This window comes from Ursus maritimus, unplaced genomic scaffold (genome assembly GCF_017311325.1).
Source record: "Ursus maritimus isolate PB19 unplaced genomic scaffold, ASM1731132v1 scaffold_24, whole genome shotgun sequence".
Taxonomy (NCBI): domain Eukaryota; kingdom Metazoa; phylum Chordata; class Mammalia; order Carnivora; family Ursidae; genus Ursus; species Ursus maritimus.
Genome location: NW_024424897.1, coordinates 17,984,984 through 18,003,676, shown reverse-complemented (window position 1 = coordinate 18,003,676; position 18,693 = coordinate 17,984,984). Strand labels below are relative to the sequence as shown.

General features: G+C 59.2%; 2 protein-coding genes across 2 annotated transcripts; one reads left to right on the top strand and one right to left on the bottom strand.

The window, feature by feature from the left end:
• The first annotated feature begins 3,122 nt into the window (after nucleotides 1–3,122).
• ADAM11 (ADAM metallopeptidase domain 11) lies at nucleotides 3,123–12,196 on the top strand. Its single transcript, XM_040640507.1, has 20 exons — nucleotides 3,123–3,136; nucleotides 3,205–3,268; nucleotides 3,634–3,708; nucleotides 3,788–3,859; nucleotides 4,038–4,204; nucleotides 4,743–4,827; nucleotides 4,930–5,020; nucleotides 5,137–5,188; nucleotides 5,692–5,791; nucleotides 5,873–5,944; nucleotides 6,057–6,149; nucleotides 6,570–6,650; nucleotides 7,179–7,229; nucleotides 7,344–7,407; nucleotides 7,637–7,736; nucleotides 7,959–8,078; nucleotides 8,171–8,339; nucleotides 8,429–8,543; nucleotides 8,631–8,721; nucleotides 9,391–12,196. The coding sequence occupies exons 1-20, from the start codon at nucleotides 3,123–3,125 to the stop codon at nucleotides 9,437–9,439; spliced, it is 1,725 nt and encodes a 574-aa protein (XP_040496441.1). The 3' UTR covers nucleotides 9,440–12,196.
• A 3,641-nt stretch (nucleotides 12,197–15,837) lies between these two features.
• LOC103665594 lies at nucleotides 15,838–18,324 on the bottom strand. Its single transcript, XM_008693551.2, has 3 exons — nucleotides 16,992–18,324; nucleotides 16,543–16,848; nucleotides 15,838–16,275 (listed from the first exon to the last, which is right to left on the bottom strand). Exons 1-3 carry the CDS (start codon nucleotides 16,999–17,001, stop codon nucleotides 15,950–15,952), a joined length of 642 nt encoding a protein of 213 aa, XP_008691773.1. The 5' UTR covers nucleotides 17,002–18,324; the 3' UTR covers nucleotides 15,838–15,949.
• Nucleotides 18,325–18,693: the final 369 nt, after the last annotated feature.

Here is an 18,693-nt window from a genome sequence, read left to right as displayed (position 1 = left end):
ATTCTGCAGCCCAGGAGGAAGGCAGCAAACAAAAGCCTCACACCTGCATGGCCCAGTGCTGGGACCCTCACCTGGGGGTCTGGGACTCAGTCTTCTTTAAATGGGGAGGGGTGCGAAGAAGGCTCTAGTCCCACTCAGGCCCCTGCAGGGCTTCTGGGTCTTTTGTGAGACCTGATGCTTGGAGTGGGGCCGCGAGAGCTCAGAGGGCCGACTCATCCCCTTAGTCCAGACTCTCCTGCCCCTTCTTCTCTTGAGGTCACTGTTCCTCCAGGCACCCTAGCTTCAGCCTGGAGTCCGCACTCCCCACAGAAGCTAGGCGCCCAGACCTGGTAGGGCAGCCATCTTGCTCAGGCCTGGTATGTCGCCATGACAACCTGGAGCCTCCCAGCCCCACTGCAAAGGCCCCTCTGAAAAATTTATCAGGAAAACTTCCGTGTTTAAAAATTAACCATGGGATTGAAATATTAAAGATGAGCTGCTTTGGGCAAGGCAGAGGGCAATGGACTTGGGGGTAGAGGAGCCAAGTTCTTTCCTCCAGACAGGATGGCATCTGCCCATCGCCCCAGCTTCCAGTTCTAACCCACGCTACCCCGTCTGCAGAGTCCGAGGCCTCCTCCATAGATTGAGGCTGGGGCCAGGATGCAGGAAGGGAGGCGCCTGCTTTACAGGGCTTGGGGTCACACTGCTCCCCATCTCCAGTTTGCCCCTTTCCCATGATACTTCTCGGGGGGGGCTCCCTTTAGTCCACCTGAGGGCGGGGCTGGCCCTGCCAACAGCAGGGAGGGCCTGGCATGAAGCAGGCTGAACTGCCTTCCATCCCTGCTGCTCAGGCAGACTGGCCTGGGGGCACCTACACCAGAGAGGGTGGGCTGCCACCTGCCCCCTACGCTGCTCAGCGAGCCCTGGCCCAGAGGGTGGGCTGGGCCCCGGGAAGCATACTCCTGCCCCCGCCCCCAGGAAGGAACAGGGTCTTGGAGGAAGATGAGCTCTTTCCCCCCAAATCCATGGTCCCCTTAGCTGCTGGGCTGGGCCATCCCCTCCTCAGTGCTACTCCTTGTTCTGAGGTTCCCCAGGCTGATTCCCCTCTGCCCTCCGCCCCCCCCAGCCTGTCCACCTGGCCCAAGTGAGTTTCATCATCCCAGCCTTCAACTCAAACTTCACTCTGGACCTGGAGCTGAACCAGTGAGTGTGGCCTTGAGCCTGGAAGGAAGCGTGGCAGGCGGGTGGGCAAGGCATGGCCTTGACTTGGTGGGTGGGGAGACAGGGGCACGGCCAGGTCAGGGGACCTGGCTCTGAGCTGGGGTGGGACCCAAGTCGGACCTGGCCCCAGACGTGACCCCCTCCTTCCTCCTGCCCCCCTCTGTCTGTTTCAGTCACCTCCTCTCCTCGCAATATGTGGAGCGCCATTTTAGCCGGGAGGGGACAACCCAGCACAACACCGTGAGTGCCTTTGGAAGGGGACAGGGGAGGTGGAATGAGGAGACAGGTGGACAGTGGAGATGGGGTCCAAGGTACACTCTCTACTTGCGTGGGCCCAGCCCCTTGGGACCCTCCATCTCTTGCCACCATGGAGGCTCCAAGGGTCGGAGTTGGGGTGGCGAACTGAACGGCGTGGAGCCCACGCTCCCGTCACCCAGCTCCCGAGGTCTGACTCCCTGCCGGCCTCTCCGCCTGCCTGCCGTGGAGGCTTTCCAGGACCCTCCCTGCTCCATGCCCAGACTTTTCTAGGAGGTAGCCATTGAGGAACTACCCTTCTTACTCAGCACCAAGGCCTTGGAAATTCCTGGTCCCAGCCCCGGAGGCCCAGGGGCTTGAGCAAAGATGAAGGAGTGTCTATAAATAGCCTCCTTCCCCCCCACCCCCCCACCAGCCAGTTCCGTAACTGGAGCACAAGTCATTCTGCTGGAGCAGGGAGGGGGGTGCTTGTCCCCCCTGACCTGAGAGCCCCGGCCAAGAGGACACACGCTGCACCCAGTTCCTTGGCCACAGACCCACAGACCATGTCCGGAGGCGGCCCGTGGAGGCAGTGGTGTCTGTGAACACACTGTGGGTGCACTTGTGTGGGCGCTGGGGCTGAGGCCACAGCTCTCACGTGAGCAAGGGAGCCCCTCCGTGGTGAGTGCTTAGAGCAGGGCCTGGCCCAAGCGCCAGCTCTTCTTCTCCAAGGAATCTGGGAACCATGCACCAGCCCCCCCCAAACGGTGAAGAACTACTGATGTAGCCCAACGTCCTCATCTTGTAGGTGAGGGGAAGGGGGCCCAGAGAGGACCAGGCACCGGCCCAGGTGAAAGAGCAAATGAAGAGCGCGTCCAGAGTAGGGCCAGGCTCCAGCTCCGCAGGCGTACCCCGGGACCCGCACCCCTCCTCCTGCCTTCACGCCGGAGGGGGGGGCATGTCTGTTCATGTTCTGCTGCTCCTCCAGGGGGCCGGGGACCACTGCTACTACCAGGGGAAGCTCCGGGGGAACCCCCACTCCTTCGCTGCCCTCTCCACCTGCCAGGGGCTGCAGTGAGTACGGGAGGGGTTGGGGGAGGGGAAGAGCCTGGCCTGGGGATGCGTGGTGGGGACCTGCGCCTCTCTCTCTGCAGCGGGGTCTTCTCTGATGGGAACTTCACCTACATCGTGGAGCCCCGCGAGATGGCCAGGCCTCAGGACCCCCCCCAGGTGAGCCCCTCATGGTCCCCTCTGACAGCCTGCTATGCACGCACACCCTGTGGCTTGTCCCAATGGCTGTCGCTGCCTCCTCCCTTGGTAACCTCAGCCTTCCTGCCCTCCTCAGTCACCCCAGCTCTGGTTCCCTCCCCCTGTGCCCTCAGCTCCAATGTCCCCTCTGTCCCCCAAGTAACCTCCCATCGGGCTCCAGTGTCCTTTGCCCCTATCTCTCAGGGCGCCCCCAGGTCTTGACCCCGGAATCTGAGCATCTGGGAGATCAGATCCGACATGGGAGCTCTGGCCAGTTCTGGGTCACCCTGGGGTGGGGTGGGGGGGAGGGCTGGAGCTGTCCCCCATCTGGGCTCAGGAGCAGACCTGGTCGGCCCCCTCCCAAGAACTAATTCCCCCTCATTTCAGGGACCCCTTCCCCACCTCATTTACCGGACCCCTCTCCTCCCAGCCCCTCTCGGATGCAGGGAACCAGGTAAGGGAGGGAAAGTGGGGATGGGGAGGGGGCCGGCTGTGCCCCCCTCACCTGTCCCCTCCCCCCAGGCTGCCTATTTGCTGCCCCTGCTCATTCTGCTCCTGTGAACCGGCCGAGGCTGAGAAGGAAAAGGCAGGTACGGGGCCCGCACAGACCTCGGGCTGCAGAGACCTCAGGCTGTGGTCCAGAGCAGAAGGACACCCATCCATGATGGGGGCAAAGGAGGGCTCAGACTGATGTGGCTGGGGGCCAGGGTACCACGCCTCGGAGGAAGCCCCCCACCCTATTTCCTAACACCCGTGTCTACACCTGCCTGAATTATGGACAAACGGAGGCTGCCTGCCCTCATACCAAGGCTGGGGAGGGAGGGGACCCCCCACCAGTGGGGGGACCAGCAGTATCCCTGACTGGAGTTAAGCACCCCTGACTCTGCCCATGGCTTGGCCCAGACCCTGGGCATGGAGGGGACTGATCCCAAGTGCCCACCCACCGCCCAGGTCCGCCGGGGCCACCCTACCGTCCACAGTGAGACCAAGTACGTGGAGCTGATCGTGGTCAACGACCACCAGCTGGTAAGTTCCCAGCCTGGGGGCAACTCTGGGAGGGGGGCCCGAGGCAGCCTGGCCCTCCGCCCACTCTCTTTCCTCCCAGTTCGAGCAGATGCGCCAGTCGGTGGTCCTCACCAGCAACTTTGCCAAGTCCGTGGTGAACCTGGCAGATGTGGTGAGCCACCCCGTTCCCTTCCCTCTGCTCCCTCACCCCCACCCTGCTGTACACATGCTTGGGGTGAGCTCTGCAGGGCCCTGTCGGCCTCCGCTCCCCACTTCCTGGAGAGACAGAGTGTGCCCCCACCCTCTCCTACCCTCCAGCCCCACCCTCATCTTCTTCCCTCCGGGCCCAGATGTACAAGGAGCAGCTCAATACCCGCATCGTGCTGGTTGCCATGGAAACGTGGGCAGATGGGGACAAGATCCAGGTGCAGGATGACCTCCTGGAGACCCTAGCCCGGCTCATGGTCTATCGGCGGGAGGGCCTGCCTGAGCCCAGTGATGCCACCCATCTCTTCTCGTGAGTCCCCCGCCCCACATGTCTGCCAGCCTTGGCTGCTTGCGCCAGCGCTCAGGGTTGCCGGGCACTCGCTGGGCGCCAGGGGCTCTGGCAGGGTCTGGGAACCCGGCTCACCTTGCACCAGCCCCCAGCTGCTTGCCGCAGGCTGGGCGTCTTCCCTGCGTCTTAGGCTGATGCCCCCTTTTCTGGTGCCCAGCGATCTTCCTCTGCCTGTCATCCCCCCGTTTGTCCCCTCTTCTTTCCAGCTGTCCCAGCATCCCTTCCTCAGGGACTCAGTGCTCTGATAGAAGAAAAAAATCTGATAAAAAGGTCCTTGCAGCTGGAGATGATCTCATCGGAGCTTCTCATGTGGCTCATGGGCAAACAAACCCAAAGAGAGGAAGGGGTTTGCCTGAGGTCACACAGGTGGACAGGAGGACGGGCTCACCTCCCCGAGGGCGGGCTCTGGTGTGGGAGGCTCCCCAGTCTGCCACTCACAGCCTAGGGAAGCCGCCATGGGCAAGGCAGGGGGTTCTCCCGACACCCCTCTCCCTTCCAGGGGCAGGACTTTCCAGAGCACCAGTAGCGGGGCTGCCTACGTGGGGGGCATCTGCTCCCTGTCCAGGGGTGGAGGTGTGAACGAGGTGAGCCATGTGGGGCCTCGCTGGGGTGGGGGCTAAAGGGAGAGGGGCTGTGAAGGGCACGGGCATGTGGACATCTTCGTGCTCCATCTGCTTCACCCCAAGTACGACAACATGGGCGCCATGGCGGTGACGCTGGCCCAGACGCTGGGGCAGAACCTGGGCATGATGTGGAATAAACACCGGAGCTCAGCAGGTATCAAAGTAGAGCCCACGTGGGACCCACTCCCAGCAGCCCTAGAAGGGAAGAGGGTGTCCGTGGGAGGGGGGCTGTCCTCCACCCTCCGTTATAGCCACCCGCTCACCTCTCAGGGGACTGCAAATGTCCGGACAACTGGCTGGGCTGCATCATGGAAGACACTGGGTGAGTTCTTGGGGACAAGCTAGGGGAGGGTCTTGGGCGAGGGAGAACCATAGGGAGCACTGGGTGGCAGTTTGGACCCAGTGGCCTCAAAAGTCCCAGTGTTGGGCCCACTTAGGATTTCAAAAAGCCCAGTTTTCTGAGGACACTGCACAAGGAGACCCACTTTCCCAGGCCCGACACAGGAACCGGCAGCCTGTAGTGTGCGCTCTGGCCACTGGGAGCCGCCAAAGCCTCATCTGGAGGCGCCTTCCCCACTTAGCGCTCCAACCTCCAACGCTTTGAGTCCCGAGGTTTCGGGAAGGGGACAGGAGCATCGACCCCTGTCCACTTCCGCTTGATGGGAAGGCAGGAGGATGATCGTGCCGTCTCCGGGCACATAGATCCTCAGCCTCCTTGAGATGGTGACCGAGTCCCCCCGTGTACCCCATTCCCAAACTTGAGAAGGGGCTGAAGGGGAGGGCGCGGCGGGGACTCAGTGGCTCCGTCCCCTGACCCCTGCCCAGGTTCTACCTGCCCCGCAAGTTCTCGCGCTGCAGCATCGACGAGTACAACCAGTTTCTGCAGGAGGGAGGCGGGAGCTGTCTCTTCAACAAGCCCCTCAAGGTACCAGCCCCAGGGCGGGGATGTGGGAGCGAGGCTTGGGCAAGGTCCCGGCCAGACTCCCGACGCCCCTTCCCCGTCCAGCTCCTGGACCCGCCTGAGTGTGGGAACGGCTTCGTGGAGGCGGGGGAGGAGTGCGACTGTGGCTCGGTGCAGGTGAGAGACTGGTGCGGGCGCCGGCACGGGACGGGGGCGCGCGCCAGAGAAGGTCTGGGTGGGGAAGGTCAGGGCTTACCCACCTCCCTCCCCTTGTCCCCGCGTCCCTCAGGAGTGCAGCCGTGCGGGCGGGAACTGCTGCAAGAAATGCACCCTGACTCACGACGCCATGTGCAGCGACGGGCTCTGCTGTCGCCGCTGCAAGGTAAGGGGCACCTACCGCCGGGGCGGGACGGAGGCGGCACCTGGAGGGAGGGGCCAGACTGCTGGCTTCCCGATGAGGGGCGGGACTCAGGGAGGAGGAGCCGCTGGAGGCGGGGCAAATGCGGGAGCGGGACACTAGACGAAGATAGCGCCAATGGAGAGGGATAAGGGCAGGGGCGTGCGCCCCCAGGGCCTGTTGAAGGCGGGGCTACGAGGAGCGGGGCGGGGCACCGACCCAGAGGCCGTGGGAGGGGCGGAACCGTGAGCCGGCCTGGGGGCGGGGCTGACAGGGCTGGGAGAGGCCGGGGGGCGGGGCGAGTAGGGACCGAGGGCACAGGCCTTGAGAGGGGCGGGGCCTCCGGGAAGGCGGGGGCGGAGTCCGCGGTTCTGGCCTGAGCCGCGGAACACAACCCCTTCCCAGTATGAACCGCGGGGTGTGTCCTGTCGAGAGGCCGTGAACGAGTGCGACATCGCGGAGACCTGCACCGGGGACTCGAGCCAGGTCCGTCTAGCGCAGCCGCCCTGAGGGTCCCCGGGCGAGCAACCCCCTATCCTTATCGGTTTGGCTCCGCGGGGCTACTGTTCTCTGCGCGCCTCCGCTCCGCTGCTGGCGTCGCCGCCGCTGGTCAGCCTGAAAAACGGGTGTATCGTGCCTCCTGGTTTTGCTCCTTCCGTCATCAAATCAGTATAGTCTGGCTGGGGTTCCAAGGGCCTGGCACGGGGTTGGTGTGTGCTCGGGATCAGAGTGTATAATAGTATTAGTTAACATCTTTTAAGTCCTTATTACGTGCCAGGTATTTAGTTCCATTAAGTTCTCCCAGCCCTGTGAAGTAGTTACAGGAAACAGGGAGATTGGAGAGGCTGTGGGACTTGCCAGTCTGCGTGGTCTGAGTTCTGAGCCAGACCTCTTGTCCTTGACTTGGAAGAGCCCTGTACTACTCTGAGCCCCATGAGGGGGCATTTGGCACCCCTTCATTCCTCAACTCTCAGTCCTGAGGCTGGTCTGCTCAGCCCAGCCCTCTGTCCACAGTGTCCCCCTAACCTGCACAAGCTGGATGGTTACTACTGCGATCAGGAACAGGTATGACGGGTGGGGGCCCTCCCCCTCGGGGCCTCTGGCTCAATACAGTCTTTTGTCTTATATCCATTCCAACCACTCAGTGTCTTAGTCCCTTGTCTCCTGTTTGTTCCTTAGGGCCGCTGCTATGGAGGTCGCTGCAAAACCCGGGACCGGCAGTGCCAAGCCCTTTGGGGCCATGGTGAGTCTTTGGCTAGGAATGGGAGAGGGGGGGCTCTGGAGGACGCAGAATCAAGAGGCTGGGGAGGGGTAAGTTCTGGCTAAATAGGCCCTCTGCCAAGTGTGTGGTCTCTAGGATCTCAGCGACCCAGCTGGACAGGGGGTCAGGCCAGAGTGTTGGAGGTGCAGGCCTGAGGTCTGGGGGCAGGTTCTGGGGTGAGTGGGTGACGCCTGGCATCATCTCCTTACAGCGGCTGCTGATCGCTTCTGCTATGAGAAGCTGAACGTGGAGGGGACAGAGCGTGGGAACTGTGGGCGCAAGGGGTCAGGCTGGGTCCAGTGCAATAAACAGTGAGTTGCCAAGGTTCCTGGTTGGCCTCCCCACCTCTGGGAGCCAGGAGGATTTTTTTTCAGAGTTGGGGCAACAGGTTCTAGGATAAGCCTTTGAGTCCCAGTGGAGAATATGTGAAAAACCAGGTGGTGGGGAGAGGGCAGATTCAAGTTCAGTAGTAGTAGCAGCATTTGGACTGGAGGTCAGCCTTAGGGCTCACTGTCTCCATGATGCCCCGACAGGGATGTGCTCTGTGGCTTCCTCCTCTGCGTCAACATCTCTGGAGCGCCCCGGCTGGGGGACTTAGGGGGAGACATCAACAGTGTTACCTTCTACCACCAGGGCAAGGAGCTGGACTGCAGGTGTGGGCTGAGACCTTGTCTGGGGAAGGGCAGGTTTGCAGCCGTGGTGGCGGTGGGGGCAAGGGCTGAGGCTGGCTATAATGGTTCCCCAGGGGTGGCCACGTACAGCTGGCTGATGGCTCCGACCTGAGTTACGTGGAGGATGGCACGGCCTGCGGGCCCAACATGCTGTGCCTGGATCATCGGTGCCTGCCAGCCTCAGCCTTCAACTTCAGCACCTGCCCCGGCAGCGGGGAGCGCCGGATCTGCTCCCACCACGGGGTGGGTGCCCGGAGGCCAGGGCTGGTGGGAGGGGCTCCTGGAAGGGGACAGGCCCCTGCTCACCTCTACGGGCCCCACCTCACTTCTAGGTCTGCAGCAACGAAGGCAAGTGCATCTGTCAGCCAGACTGGACAGGCAAAGACTGCAGCATTCACAACCCCCTGCCCACGTCTCCGCCCACGGGGGAGACGGAGAGATATAAGGGTGAGGCCGGAGCAGGCCGGGTTGGGGCTCTGTCTCTTCCCTTCTCCATGCCTGTCCCTGCCAACCGAGCCCTGCCCTCCTCCCCAGGTCCCAGCGGCACCAATATCATCATCGGCTCCATCGCAGGGGCTGTCCTGGTCGCAGCCATCGTCCTGGGAGGCACGGGCTGGGGATTTAAGTAAGACACACACACACACACACACACACACCTCCTCCCCCCATACCCCTCGGTGTTCTTGGGGGGTATCAGAACCCCAGACTGTTGGAGCTGAGGGGGCCACCCTGAGAAGTTAGCTAAGCCAGAGCTCACACATCACAGTCCGAGCCAGCCACACGATCTTGTTTTACTCACATTTCCAAGAGATTAAAAAAACAAAAACAAACAAACCAGAACACCAAAAGATTTTACATTAACAATCCTGTTTCCCAGCTTCTCTTGCAAAAGGAGAAGACTGGGGGGCCTCAGTGCATCCCAGCCCGGCTCGTGGAGAGAAGCCAAGCAGGGGCTGCCGGAAACTGGCAGTGTCCTCCGTCCCTAGGCCCCACCTAGCCCGCGGTGCTCCTGGCCATCTGCGTGTGGGGCCCGCAAGCTGGTCTAAGGCCCTCACGGTGCAGAGGAGGGACCTGAGGCCCAGGGTCACTTGATGAGTTAGTTGCAGAGTCAGGACTCGAACCCAGGCATCTCTCTCTAGGCCCGTCATTAGTGACCCGGTCCTGGGGACCCTGGCCCATCTCTGGGGCCAAGGGTCTCATGGGAGCCAGGAAGGCCCTCCCTGAGAGAAGGGCAAGGTCACCCATGGCTCCTTTTGCTTTCTCTCTCTGCCTGGCCCCTCCTTGGCTCCTGAAGAAACATCCGCCGGGGAAGGTACGACCCGACCCAGCAGGGGGCAGTGTGACGCCGGCCACGTCATCCCTCCCGCTGTCCCTGTCTCCTCCATCTCATTCGTCACCTCACATTCTGTTGATGGGGAGCTGGGGGCTGAATCCCCACCCCTGCTGTCACTGCTGTCACTACAGGGGTGGGAGAGCCCTGCTCCGGGAAGAAAGTCCTCAGCCTGCCCCTGCCCCTTCCTCCCACCCACCTGCCCTCTCAGGCCCTGGTCCATTTCCTCCTGCCCTTCCTATGGCCAGACCACCCCTGGCCAGGTGGGCCCTGGAGCTGTGTCCCCCGCAGCCCTTTTCTCCCGGGAGGGGAGCCTACCTCTGCGTCCCATCTGTTTTGTCTTCCATGTCACCGCTGTCTTAACTTCTCACCAGATCCCCTCCCCGGCCAGCCTGTGACTTGCCGCCTCTAGGGCCCAGCACTGACCTCCAAGGGCCCGGCTCAGGGGGTCTCCCTCTGGGCCCTGCCTCACCTCCTCCCCTGATGCCCCCTCTCCGTTCCAGGTCCGGAGGGGCCTAAGTGCCACCCCCCTCCCTCCGAGCCTGGCGCCCACCATCTCCACCCTGAACCACGAGGCTGCCCCTGCCCAGCCACGGAGGGAGGCACCGTGCAAATGTCTTCCGGGCCCAAGCCCTTCAACTCCTGGCCCCATGGGGGGGGGGGGGGTTGGGGGGGAGGATGTGGCCCTGCCCTTTACACCACCACCAGGGTGGACCAGGCCTGGGGCATTTCCCTCATGGTCCCCCACCCAACCTCATGCGGCTTTGGCCTCGCATACCAACTCTCCCTGTGTGAATGTAGCTTCCATCATCACGGATTGCCACAGCCCAAGGGTGGGGGGGGCGAGAGGGATGCCCCCCAGTGGTCAGGGCCTGGAACAGCCCCTCCTCAGAACCAGGCAGCTGGGACCAGGGTGTTAGCTATCTGGGACTTAGGGGGAGGGGGCTGACATCTACTTTTTTTTTTTTTTTTTTTTACTGAATCTTAACTGATGAATGTAACTTTGGGGGTGCTGGGGCGAGGGAAATTGGGATATTTTGACATTTGTGGGAGGGACCGGAGGAACCGAGGCATGGCCATCCCCCCGGGGCCCTCCCCTGGGATGATCACACCTGGAATCCTCTCGTGGAACACAGCTGTCCCCAAGCCAGGCAGGGGCTGGGCGTACTTGCGTGCCCCTCCGCCCAGCCCTGCTGAGCTTGGAGAGAAGAATGAGTGCTGATTCAAACCAAAGCTGCCTGTCCTGTGCCCAAGGCCTAGGTTATGGGTACGATGACCACACATCCCAGATTGTCTTCAATTTCAAAATGACCACCCTGTTATCCCTGCTGGGACGCATGTGTTTGGGGATCTAGAAAATCCAGTCCCTGAAATAAAATGGCGCCTCCCCCCCTTTGAAGAAGGGTGATTCTGGGGCTGACTCAGGGTTTAGGTTCCTCCCTCCTGCATGGCCTAGGGGTTCCAGGCTGGGCCATCTTCCCAGGGAGGACTCCCCAAGCAGGAAAGGACTGGGATGGCCCAGTGACTGGAGGGTTAGGGGTTTTGCCAGCGATGTACAAGAGGAGGTAAGAAAAGGCAGGCCTCATATATGATCCTCAGCTTCTAGAAAAGTCCTCAAGGCCCTGTCAAACCCATTCTGCTCCTTACCCCCATTCCAGGGCTGAGTAGTAAGTTTACAATTGTTCTCCCCACTCTGTCCTCTGATCCCCACTGCAGCTGAGCCTGACAGGCTGCGGCTGGGCCGGATTCCTCAGTCCTGCCCCTGGCCTTCCCTCATGACCCATGGGACAGTGGAGCCTTGGCTCGACTGCTACAAACCAGCTGGCAAGGGCAAGATGAGGGTCAAGCTACCTTACGGATGAAAGCCACAAATGAGCGGAGCCCTTCTCCCCAGGAATACCCCACGAGACTCAGCAGGGCTTTCTGGACACCCCCAGGGCCTTGGAGCTGCCTGTTTCAGTCCCTCTGTTTCTGGGGCATCTTTGAGGAGGAAATGGCTCCCTGTTTATCTGCACCACCCCTCAGGGCAAACTGGGGACTGAGACCCATTGACATCCTTTTGGGTGGCCATATCTGGTGGGGTCCTCAATACTGAGCTCCAGCTGGTACTGCCCAAGAGAAGGGGGTGGGGGGAGCACCCCCCGGCCAGTCCTGCTCCGCCAGCCCCACAAGCTGGAGCGGGGGGCAGGAGGGAAAGGGCTGGGCTTTGCACTGCTGCCGTGTTTCTCTAAGGCGTGCTCCGCTGATAGACGTGCACACAGCTGGTGATGCATCTGGCACAAGCATTTGGAGCCACATCTCCGCACACGTGTGAATACCTCTGCACGTGCAGACAGGCCTGTGTGTGCGCAAGTGCGGGGGCGGGCGTGAGGATGTGGAGGACTCAAGACTTCCTGTGACCAGGCCACCTGGCTCCCAGCTGTCTGCGTCCTCTCGCCCCGCCCTGACAGCGCCCACCCCAGCAGCGCCCAGGGAGGAGTGGAGGCTGCACTGGCCTGGGCCTGGAAATGGCTTCATACAGCATCCTGTACATATGTCATCTGGGGATCGGGGCGGGGAGGCAGGGACAGGAACATCAATTAAAGATCATGTCCTGGGGCTTCCATGGAGCTCACACCAACCTGCGTCTCTCCTTTCTGTAAATGACTGCACCGTGACTGTGACTTGGGACCCTTCCCCGTCTTCCCTGGCGCTGGAGGTGGGAAGTGAGCACCCAGGACTGGGCGCTGGGAGACTGGGACGCAGGGGTGTACTTTTCTGTTCCTGGCCAGGAAATATGTGCTGATGGGTGGAGGGCCAGCCCTTCCGCTTCCTCGGCTCTCCCGGCAAAGATAACTGCCGTCCTCTGGCTTTGGCAAAGCATCAGGGGAGGTGAATAGGAAGCATTTTACTCAAAGGCAAGAGACCCAACTTCCCTTTTATGGTTACAGCCAGAGAAGTCTCTCCTCGCCTCCCAAGAGATTCCAGAAAGCTGCATAAAACCGCTAATCTGGTCCCAGGGCACCGGCTCTTTGGCCTGCAGAGAATTTGCTGTTTCTCACCTCTGCTCTCTCCCACCTTGCCTAGGGCAGGAGGGGACTGACGTCCGCCAAGGGTCGGAGCCCCTCCCACGCCAGAGGAACCTATTCTCCGCCCCCCCCCCCCTTTGGAGGCTTTGGGCCTGGAGGTATCTGGTTCTGGAAGTCCTGCTGGTTCAGGGGAAGATAAGAGATGGGGGCAGAGAATGAAACCAAGGTAAAACAGATAATGGGAGCAAAAAAGAGCAGCTGGAAGCCCCAGAATCTTGCCCCATTTCCAACGGGTGGGGCTCCCAGGACCACCCCAGTTCACAAGCAGAGAGAGCAGGACTCAGGGCAGCACCAGCCTAGGTTCCCGGTCTGCGCCCTGGGTTCTGAGTCCCCCAGGATGTCGGGAACATCCACATCCCATCTCCCCACCCTGGCAGACCAGGCAGCCCAGCCGGAACCTTTCTCCAACCCACAGCCACTGCCTGCTGTCTAGCTTGCCCCGTCTGCTCTGGGAGGGAAACCTTAACCTTCTCCATTGCCTCTCCACTCTTCCTTGCTCATGCCCCCTCCCTCCTCCCTTCTCCATCTGTCCTGACCTTCAGACTCTGAGGGGTCACACAGCTGAGCCTTCAGGGGGCAAAAAATGTGGCTTCTGCCAGAGGGCATGAGTGAGGCTTATCACGGGTGACTCATGAAGGTCAGTGCTCAGTCACTCTTGACACCTGCTTCTCGGCCTGAGGCCGAACCCCAGGGCCCCAGGAGTTACCTGTGTGAGTGTCCAGAGGAGCAGGAGGCCGTGGGGCCGAGCCGGCACTGGAGGGCAGTGGGAACGCCAGGGAGGTGGCCTCAGCCCTCTGCCGCGGGGCCGCCCTCTGGTGCCGGCACACCTCTCCCATCTGCCCAGGTGGAAGGCTCTAGGGACTAGAATGGAACACCAGATCCAAACAGATCATCTGGAAAAGTACTTACTTTGGCTTCAGAACATGTCACAGGCCATTCTAGCAGAGTATTTCCCGAAGAGTGTGGCGTGGGACCAGAAATGCAAAATTTGCCGTGAAGGCCACTTTTGTGAGAATTCCCAGGTGTGTTTTTGATATGGTCTCCTCCCAGATCCTTTGATAGGATCAACACCGCATGCTGTCTCAGGGTCACCCTTCCTAACCCAGCACTCACTTGTTCAGAATTTCTGGATGGATCGTGGGTCCAGATTTCAGTTCCCAGTTCTATGTGTGGGCCTCCTCGATGCGCTTCTGAGTTGAAGGTGGTGTGGTGGACAGCTGGGGTCACTAAGCCCACTCTGCACCGTGCAGGTGCTCAGAGTGTGTCTGCTGAGTTGAAGGAATGATTACAAATTCATTATGGTTCATCCCGGTGTCTAGACCGGTGTTGTCCAATAGAATAAAGTGTGTGGCCCACAGAGGCAAGCTACGTATGTACGTTTAAATTTTCTAGAAACCTCATTAAAAAAAGAAACAGGTGAGACACTTGGGTGGCTCAGCCCATTAAGCGTCTGCCTTCAGCTCAGGTCATGATCCCAGGGTCCTGGGATCAAGTCCTGCATCGGGCTCCTTGCTTAGTGGGGAGCCTGCTTCTCCTCTGCCTGCTGCTCTCCCTGCTTGTGCTCTCTCTGACAAATAAACAAAATCTTAAAAAAAAAAAAAGAAAGAAATAGGTAAAGTTAGTATCAGTGTAACTTATCAAATCAAATATATCCAAAATATTCTCATTTCAACAGGGAAGCACCATAAAATGATCACTGAAATGTTACATTGGGTTTTTCTGTTTGTCTTTGGTACTAAGTTTTAGAAATCAGGAGTGTGTTTTGGATAAGCACGGGTCAGTCTGAACTGGCCACATTTCAAGTCCTCAAGAGCCACATGTGGCCAGTGGCTACCATATTGGACGGTGCAGGTCTAGACAAGAAGTGCTAAGTTGCACTATCTCAACCCAGGAAACTCTGAAGGAGGCAAGGCCAGAAGAGAGGAAATGAACGAGGGCAGGAGGGACCAGGATTGGCTGCAGAGGACAAGACCTCCTTCAAGCTCAGAGGGGATCTGCGTGCTCCTTCCTAGGACGCGAGGGAGGAGCTAGGATGACCTTGGCAGGGCTGGGGAATTTTAACTTAATCTAGAGTGAGAGAGCTAGATGTGTCCTGCCCTGAAACTGGCTTTGGCCCCGGGAACGTGCGGCCGCTGAAGTGCGATTTCTACCGTGATTTTCAGAAGGGCGGCGGAATCCCAGGGGCAGCCTGGCCCTGAGGCTTGGTGCCCAGGAAGCCTCTTCCTGACAAAAGCATCTTGCGGGCGAGGGCTGTCAGCAGCGGCTGGAGCTTAACTTCTGGCCTTTGAAGCTGGAGATTCATTCTCTTTTCTTTCTTTCGTTTTTTTAAAGATTTTATTTACTTGACAGAAAGCACAAGTAGGCAGAGGGAGAGGGAGAAGCAGACGCCCCACTAAGCATGAGCCTGACTCGGGGCTCGATCCCAGGACCTTGAGATCATGACCCGAGCCAAAGGCAGATGCTTAACCGACTGCACCACCCCGGCGCCCCTTCATTCTCTTTTCATGAGAAGCCACAGACACAGTCAGGGAGTGAGTTCTGCACCCCACTCGCACACAGGTCCCTGAGGCCCTCCCCCCGACCCTGAAACCCTCCGCGCCTCCGCCCCAGGCTCCAGCAGCCGTGGGGGCACTGCAGGTCCCCCAGGGGGGGGTGTTGAAAGCAAAATCAGGGAACGAGCATCTTCTAGGGTGTCCTGCAAGAGGTCTAAGATCTTGCAGCCTAAAGTCTGTCCCGGTAACAGCTCCCGGGGTGTGCCCTGGCAATGGTGCCGGAGTCATGGGGACCCGTCGTCACCTGGGCCCTGGGGAGGGAAGTGTCTCCCTGCTCGAGGAGACTGACGAGGCTGGGAAGCCGCGGATAACATCGTCCTGCTCCTGCACCGCCAGAGCCTTCTGCCTGGTCACACGCCGCCCTCCAGGTCCGCTGTGAGGGGACAAGGTGCCACCCGGTCGTCCAGGATGCCGACAGAACGCCCCTCGTGCTTGCCGGCCCTTTGCTCTTGCACACAGCCATTCATGCATCCATCTGACCACAGCTGAGACCAAGCCCCCCCGCCCCCAGGTTCAGGGCCGGCAGCCTTGCTCAGGATACTGGCTGGCCCCAAGCTGGCTCCGGCGCAGCCCGGGCCACGGGGCTCAGGCCCTGAGCCTGCCCTGCCTTCTTGGCCAATGCTTCAGTTGGGCTCTGGAGTGTCTTGTTTTGTTTTGTTTAAAGATTTATTTATTTATTTGAGAAAGAGAGCATATGAGTGGGGCGGGGGCGGGGAGAGGCAGAGGGAGAGGAGAGAGAATCTCAAACAGACTCCACACTGAGCACGGAGCCCCACGCAGGGCTCGATCCCACAACCCTGAGACCATGACCTGAGCTGAAATCAGGAGTCCGCGCCCCCCCCCAGGCGCCCCACTGGGCTCCAGAGTGTTAGCTGCTGCTCCCCTCAGCCCCACCCTGACCCCTCAAGCACACTCCTGGCCTTCAGCCAGTCTGAACCCCTGCCCACTTGGCAGCCTGCGGGCTTCCTGACAAGTGTCTGACCAGATGCCGATCTCTATTCTCCCCAAGGGCCATCTGCTTCTCCCTGGCAGCTGTGGTGCCCACTTGGGTTTAAAAATGAACTCACTGTCTGCTTTCCCCAGCCTGACCCCAGGAACTTCTTCCAGGTGGAGCCTGGTCCTGGCTGCCTCTGCCAATAAGGTGCCACCGTCGTTCCACCGCAAGGAGAATGTTCCAGTGTTTCCGCGGAGCACTAGACCGTATGACGTTCGTTTGAGGAAACTCCATCCTTAAAAACAAGACCACCATGACCAAAACCAGCCCCTGGCCACCAGCCCCACATCTTCACAGCTACACCTATTGATAAAACCGCCGGCCCCCATTGCCCCATTCCCTCACCACCCATCCAGGCCTCAGAGCAAACAGTGGAGTTGCCAACTCCAAATCCATCTCCTTCTCCGCCCCGTCATCCAGGGTCCTGGCAACAGCCACCTCTGCTCCTCTGGCCCTGCCGTCGTCTCCAGCCCTGCCTCAACCCCCCAGTGCCCGGGCTCACCTGTTTGCCCCCTCCTCCCTCTACAGCTCCTCTCAGGGCCATGTTCCCTTCTCGGCTCCAGTGTCTTTCGGTTCCTTGAAAATTCTTGCCCTTGGACCTTCTCCCCATTTACAACTTCATCCTTCACGTTATCGGCACGTTCCACCTGCTGGCCCGTCTGCTGCCCCACAGACAGCATCAGCTCCATGAAGGGTGGGCCGGCTCTGCCTCTTACCACATTCCCAGCACACGCGACACGCAGGGCGCTCAATAAACATGCATCGAAGACGGGCCATCTGAAGACTAAGCAGGGCTGCGGGTTGTGTGCTGGGTTAGGAGAAAAAAGGAGAAACATAAAATTGGGCCTGAACATCAGGCTGGCTCACCACTACTATTGTTTAACTGGAGTTTAATCTGGAATTTGAGTGATCTTTGGGGTGTGGAAGCAAAGAGTGTCATTGGAGCCATACCCCACGGCATGTGGCACGGTGGAAATTTCTTTCCTGATGCACAATAGAAAGAAGAATTGACTTGCTGCTGTAAAAAAAAAAAAAAAAAAAAGAATTAGGAGTCTATTTGCAAATCCACCCCCTCCCCAACTGGCTTCCTTCCTCAGCCTTTCCAGATGCGTCAGTGGAAACATCATGCTTCCAGCACCAGGGAGCCCCTGTCTATGAGGACCCCCCCAGCTGAGGGCTCACCGGGGGCCAGGCATTGGGGCCGCATCTCCTGTGATCCTCACTCGCACAGCGTGACGGGGCCATCACTAGCCCGCCTTTGCAGATCAGGACACCCAGCTTCAGAGGACACGCCCCCGTGAGCTCACTGTTTCTGCAGCTCTCATCTGACACTGTTGCTTTTATGTAAAGGTCCTATTTTCTGCAACTCTCTGAAGCCCCCCACGAGTCTCATTTTCTCCTTGCATCTTCCCTAGAGCCTTTCCAAACGGGACCACCTAACACAACCTGGTGGGTGAGGACGCGACACCCTGCGCCGTCCCTGCAGCCCAGAGAGGAGACGGCAGAGCTCGAGCGACAACCATTCCCTTCAAAGGACTTTTATGGGTTCTTCTCCTTTCTGAGTCTTTCATAAATGTCAAAGATTTGTAGTGTTTATTTGCTAAAATACTTGCCCAGCATCTCTAAGAGCTTAAGGGGAAAGAATAAAAGATGTGAAGAAAAAAATCTAGTGACCAGTGTTGTTGCAAAGGGGATGGAGACTGAAATCCTGCTGATTCAGACAGAATTGCAGAATCTGGACGGAAGAAAGTATCTGTCCAACTTCCCACCCAATTCCTCCTGCAACCCCCCCAACGTGGCTTAAGTTCCTAAATGGTGGGGAACACACACACCTCAAAAAGCAAGTTTCTTGATCCCAACACTTAAGCTGCAACCAAGTTCAGCCTCCCTCCCATCTCTCCGCACCAGGGTCCTCTCGCTGGAACAGTCCTTTAAGTACGTGAAGACCGTGGGTGTGACCCCAGTGCAAGTCTTCTCTTCCTCACGCTCAAGATGCTTCGGATCAAGTGCTCCTCACTGTCTTACCTGTGCTGCCATTGCCTTCTGGGCACACCCCGACCTGCCCAGAAATAGAGGGAACCCCGGCGCGGCGTGCCCAGCAGAGCCGGAGCTGTGGGCCTGTCACCTTCGTGGACGAGGACATCCTTTTTCTACCGAAGTAGTAACTGTGCCCTGATCAGATCACACCAGCAAAGTGTATTTATTGGCCTTCATCCTACCATGATTTGGCCTAAATCTGTAACATGAAATCTGAGAGTTATCATTTTTTAAGATTCTATTTTTAAATAATCTTTACACCCAACATGGAGCTCGAACCCATAACCCCAAGATCAAGAGTCACGTGCTTTGCTGACTGAGCCAGCCAAGCACCCTTGAGAAAGTTCTTGGAACTAAATTTAATACAGCTTTTAGTTTTTAGGAAGGTACTAGAAACTGCATGTCAATCCTTGTCCAAAGGACTTACTACATGGAGACACTAGAAGTTACACTTGGAGAGAGACCTGAGGACCGACTATGAAGAATCTTATGGTCTGGGGCACCTGGGGGACTCAGTCGTTAAATACCTGCCTTCGGCTAAGGTCATGATCTCAGGATCCTGGGATCGGTCCCTGCATCGGGTGGGGACTCTGCTTCTCCCTCTCCAACTCTTCTG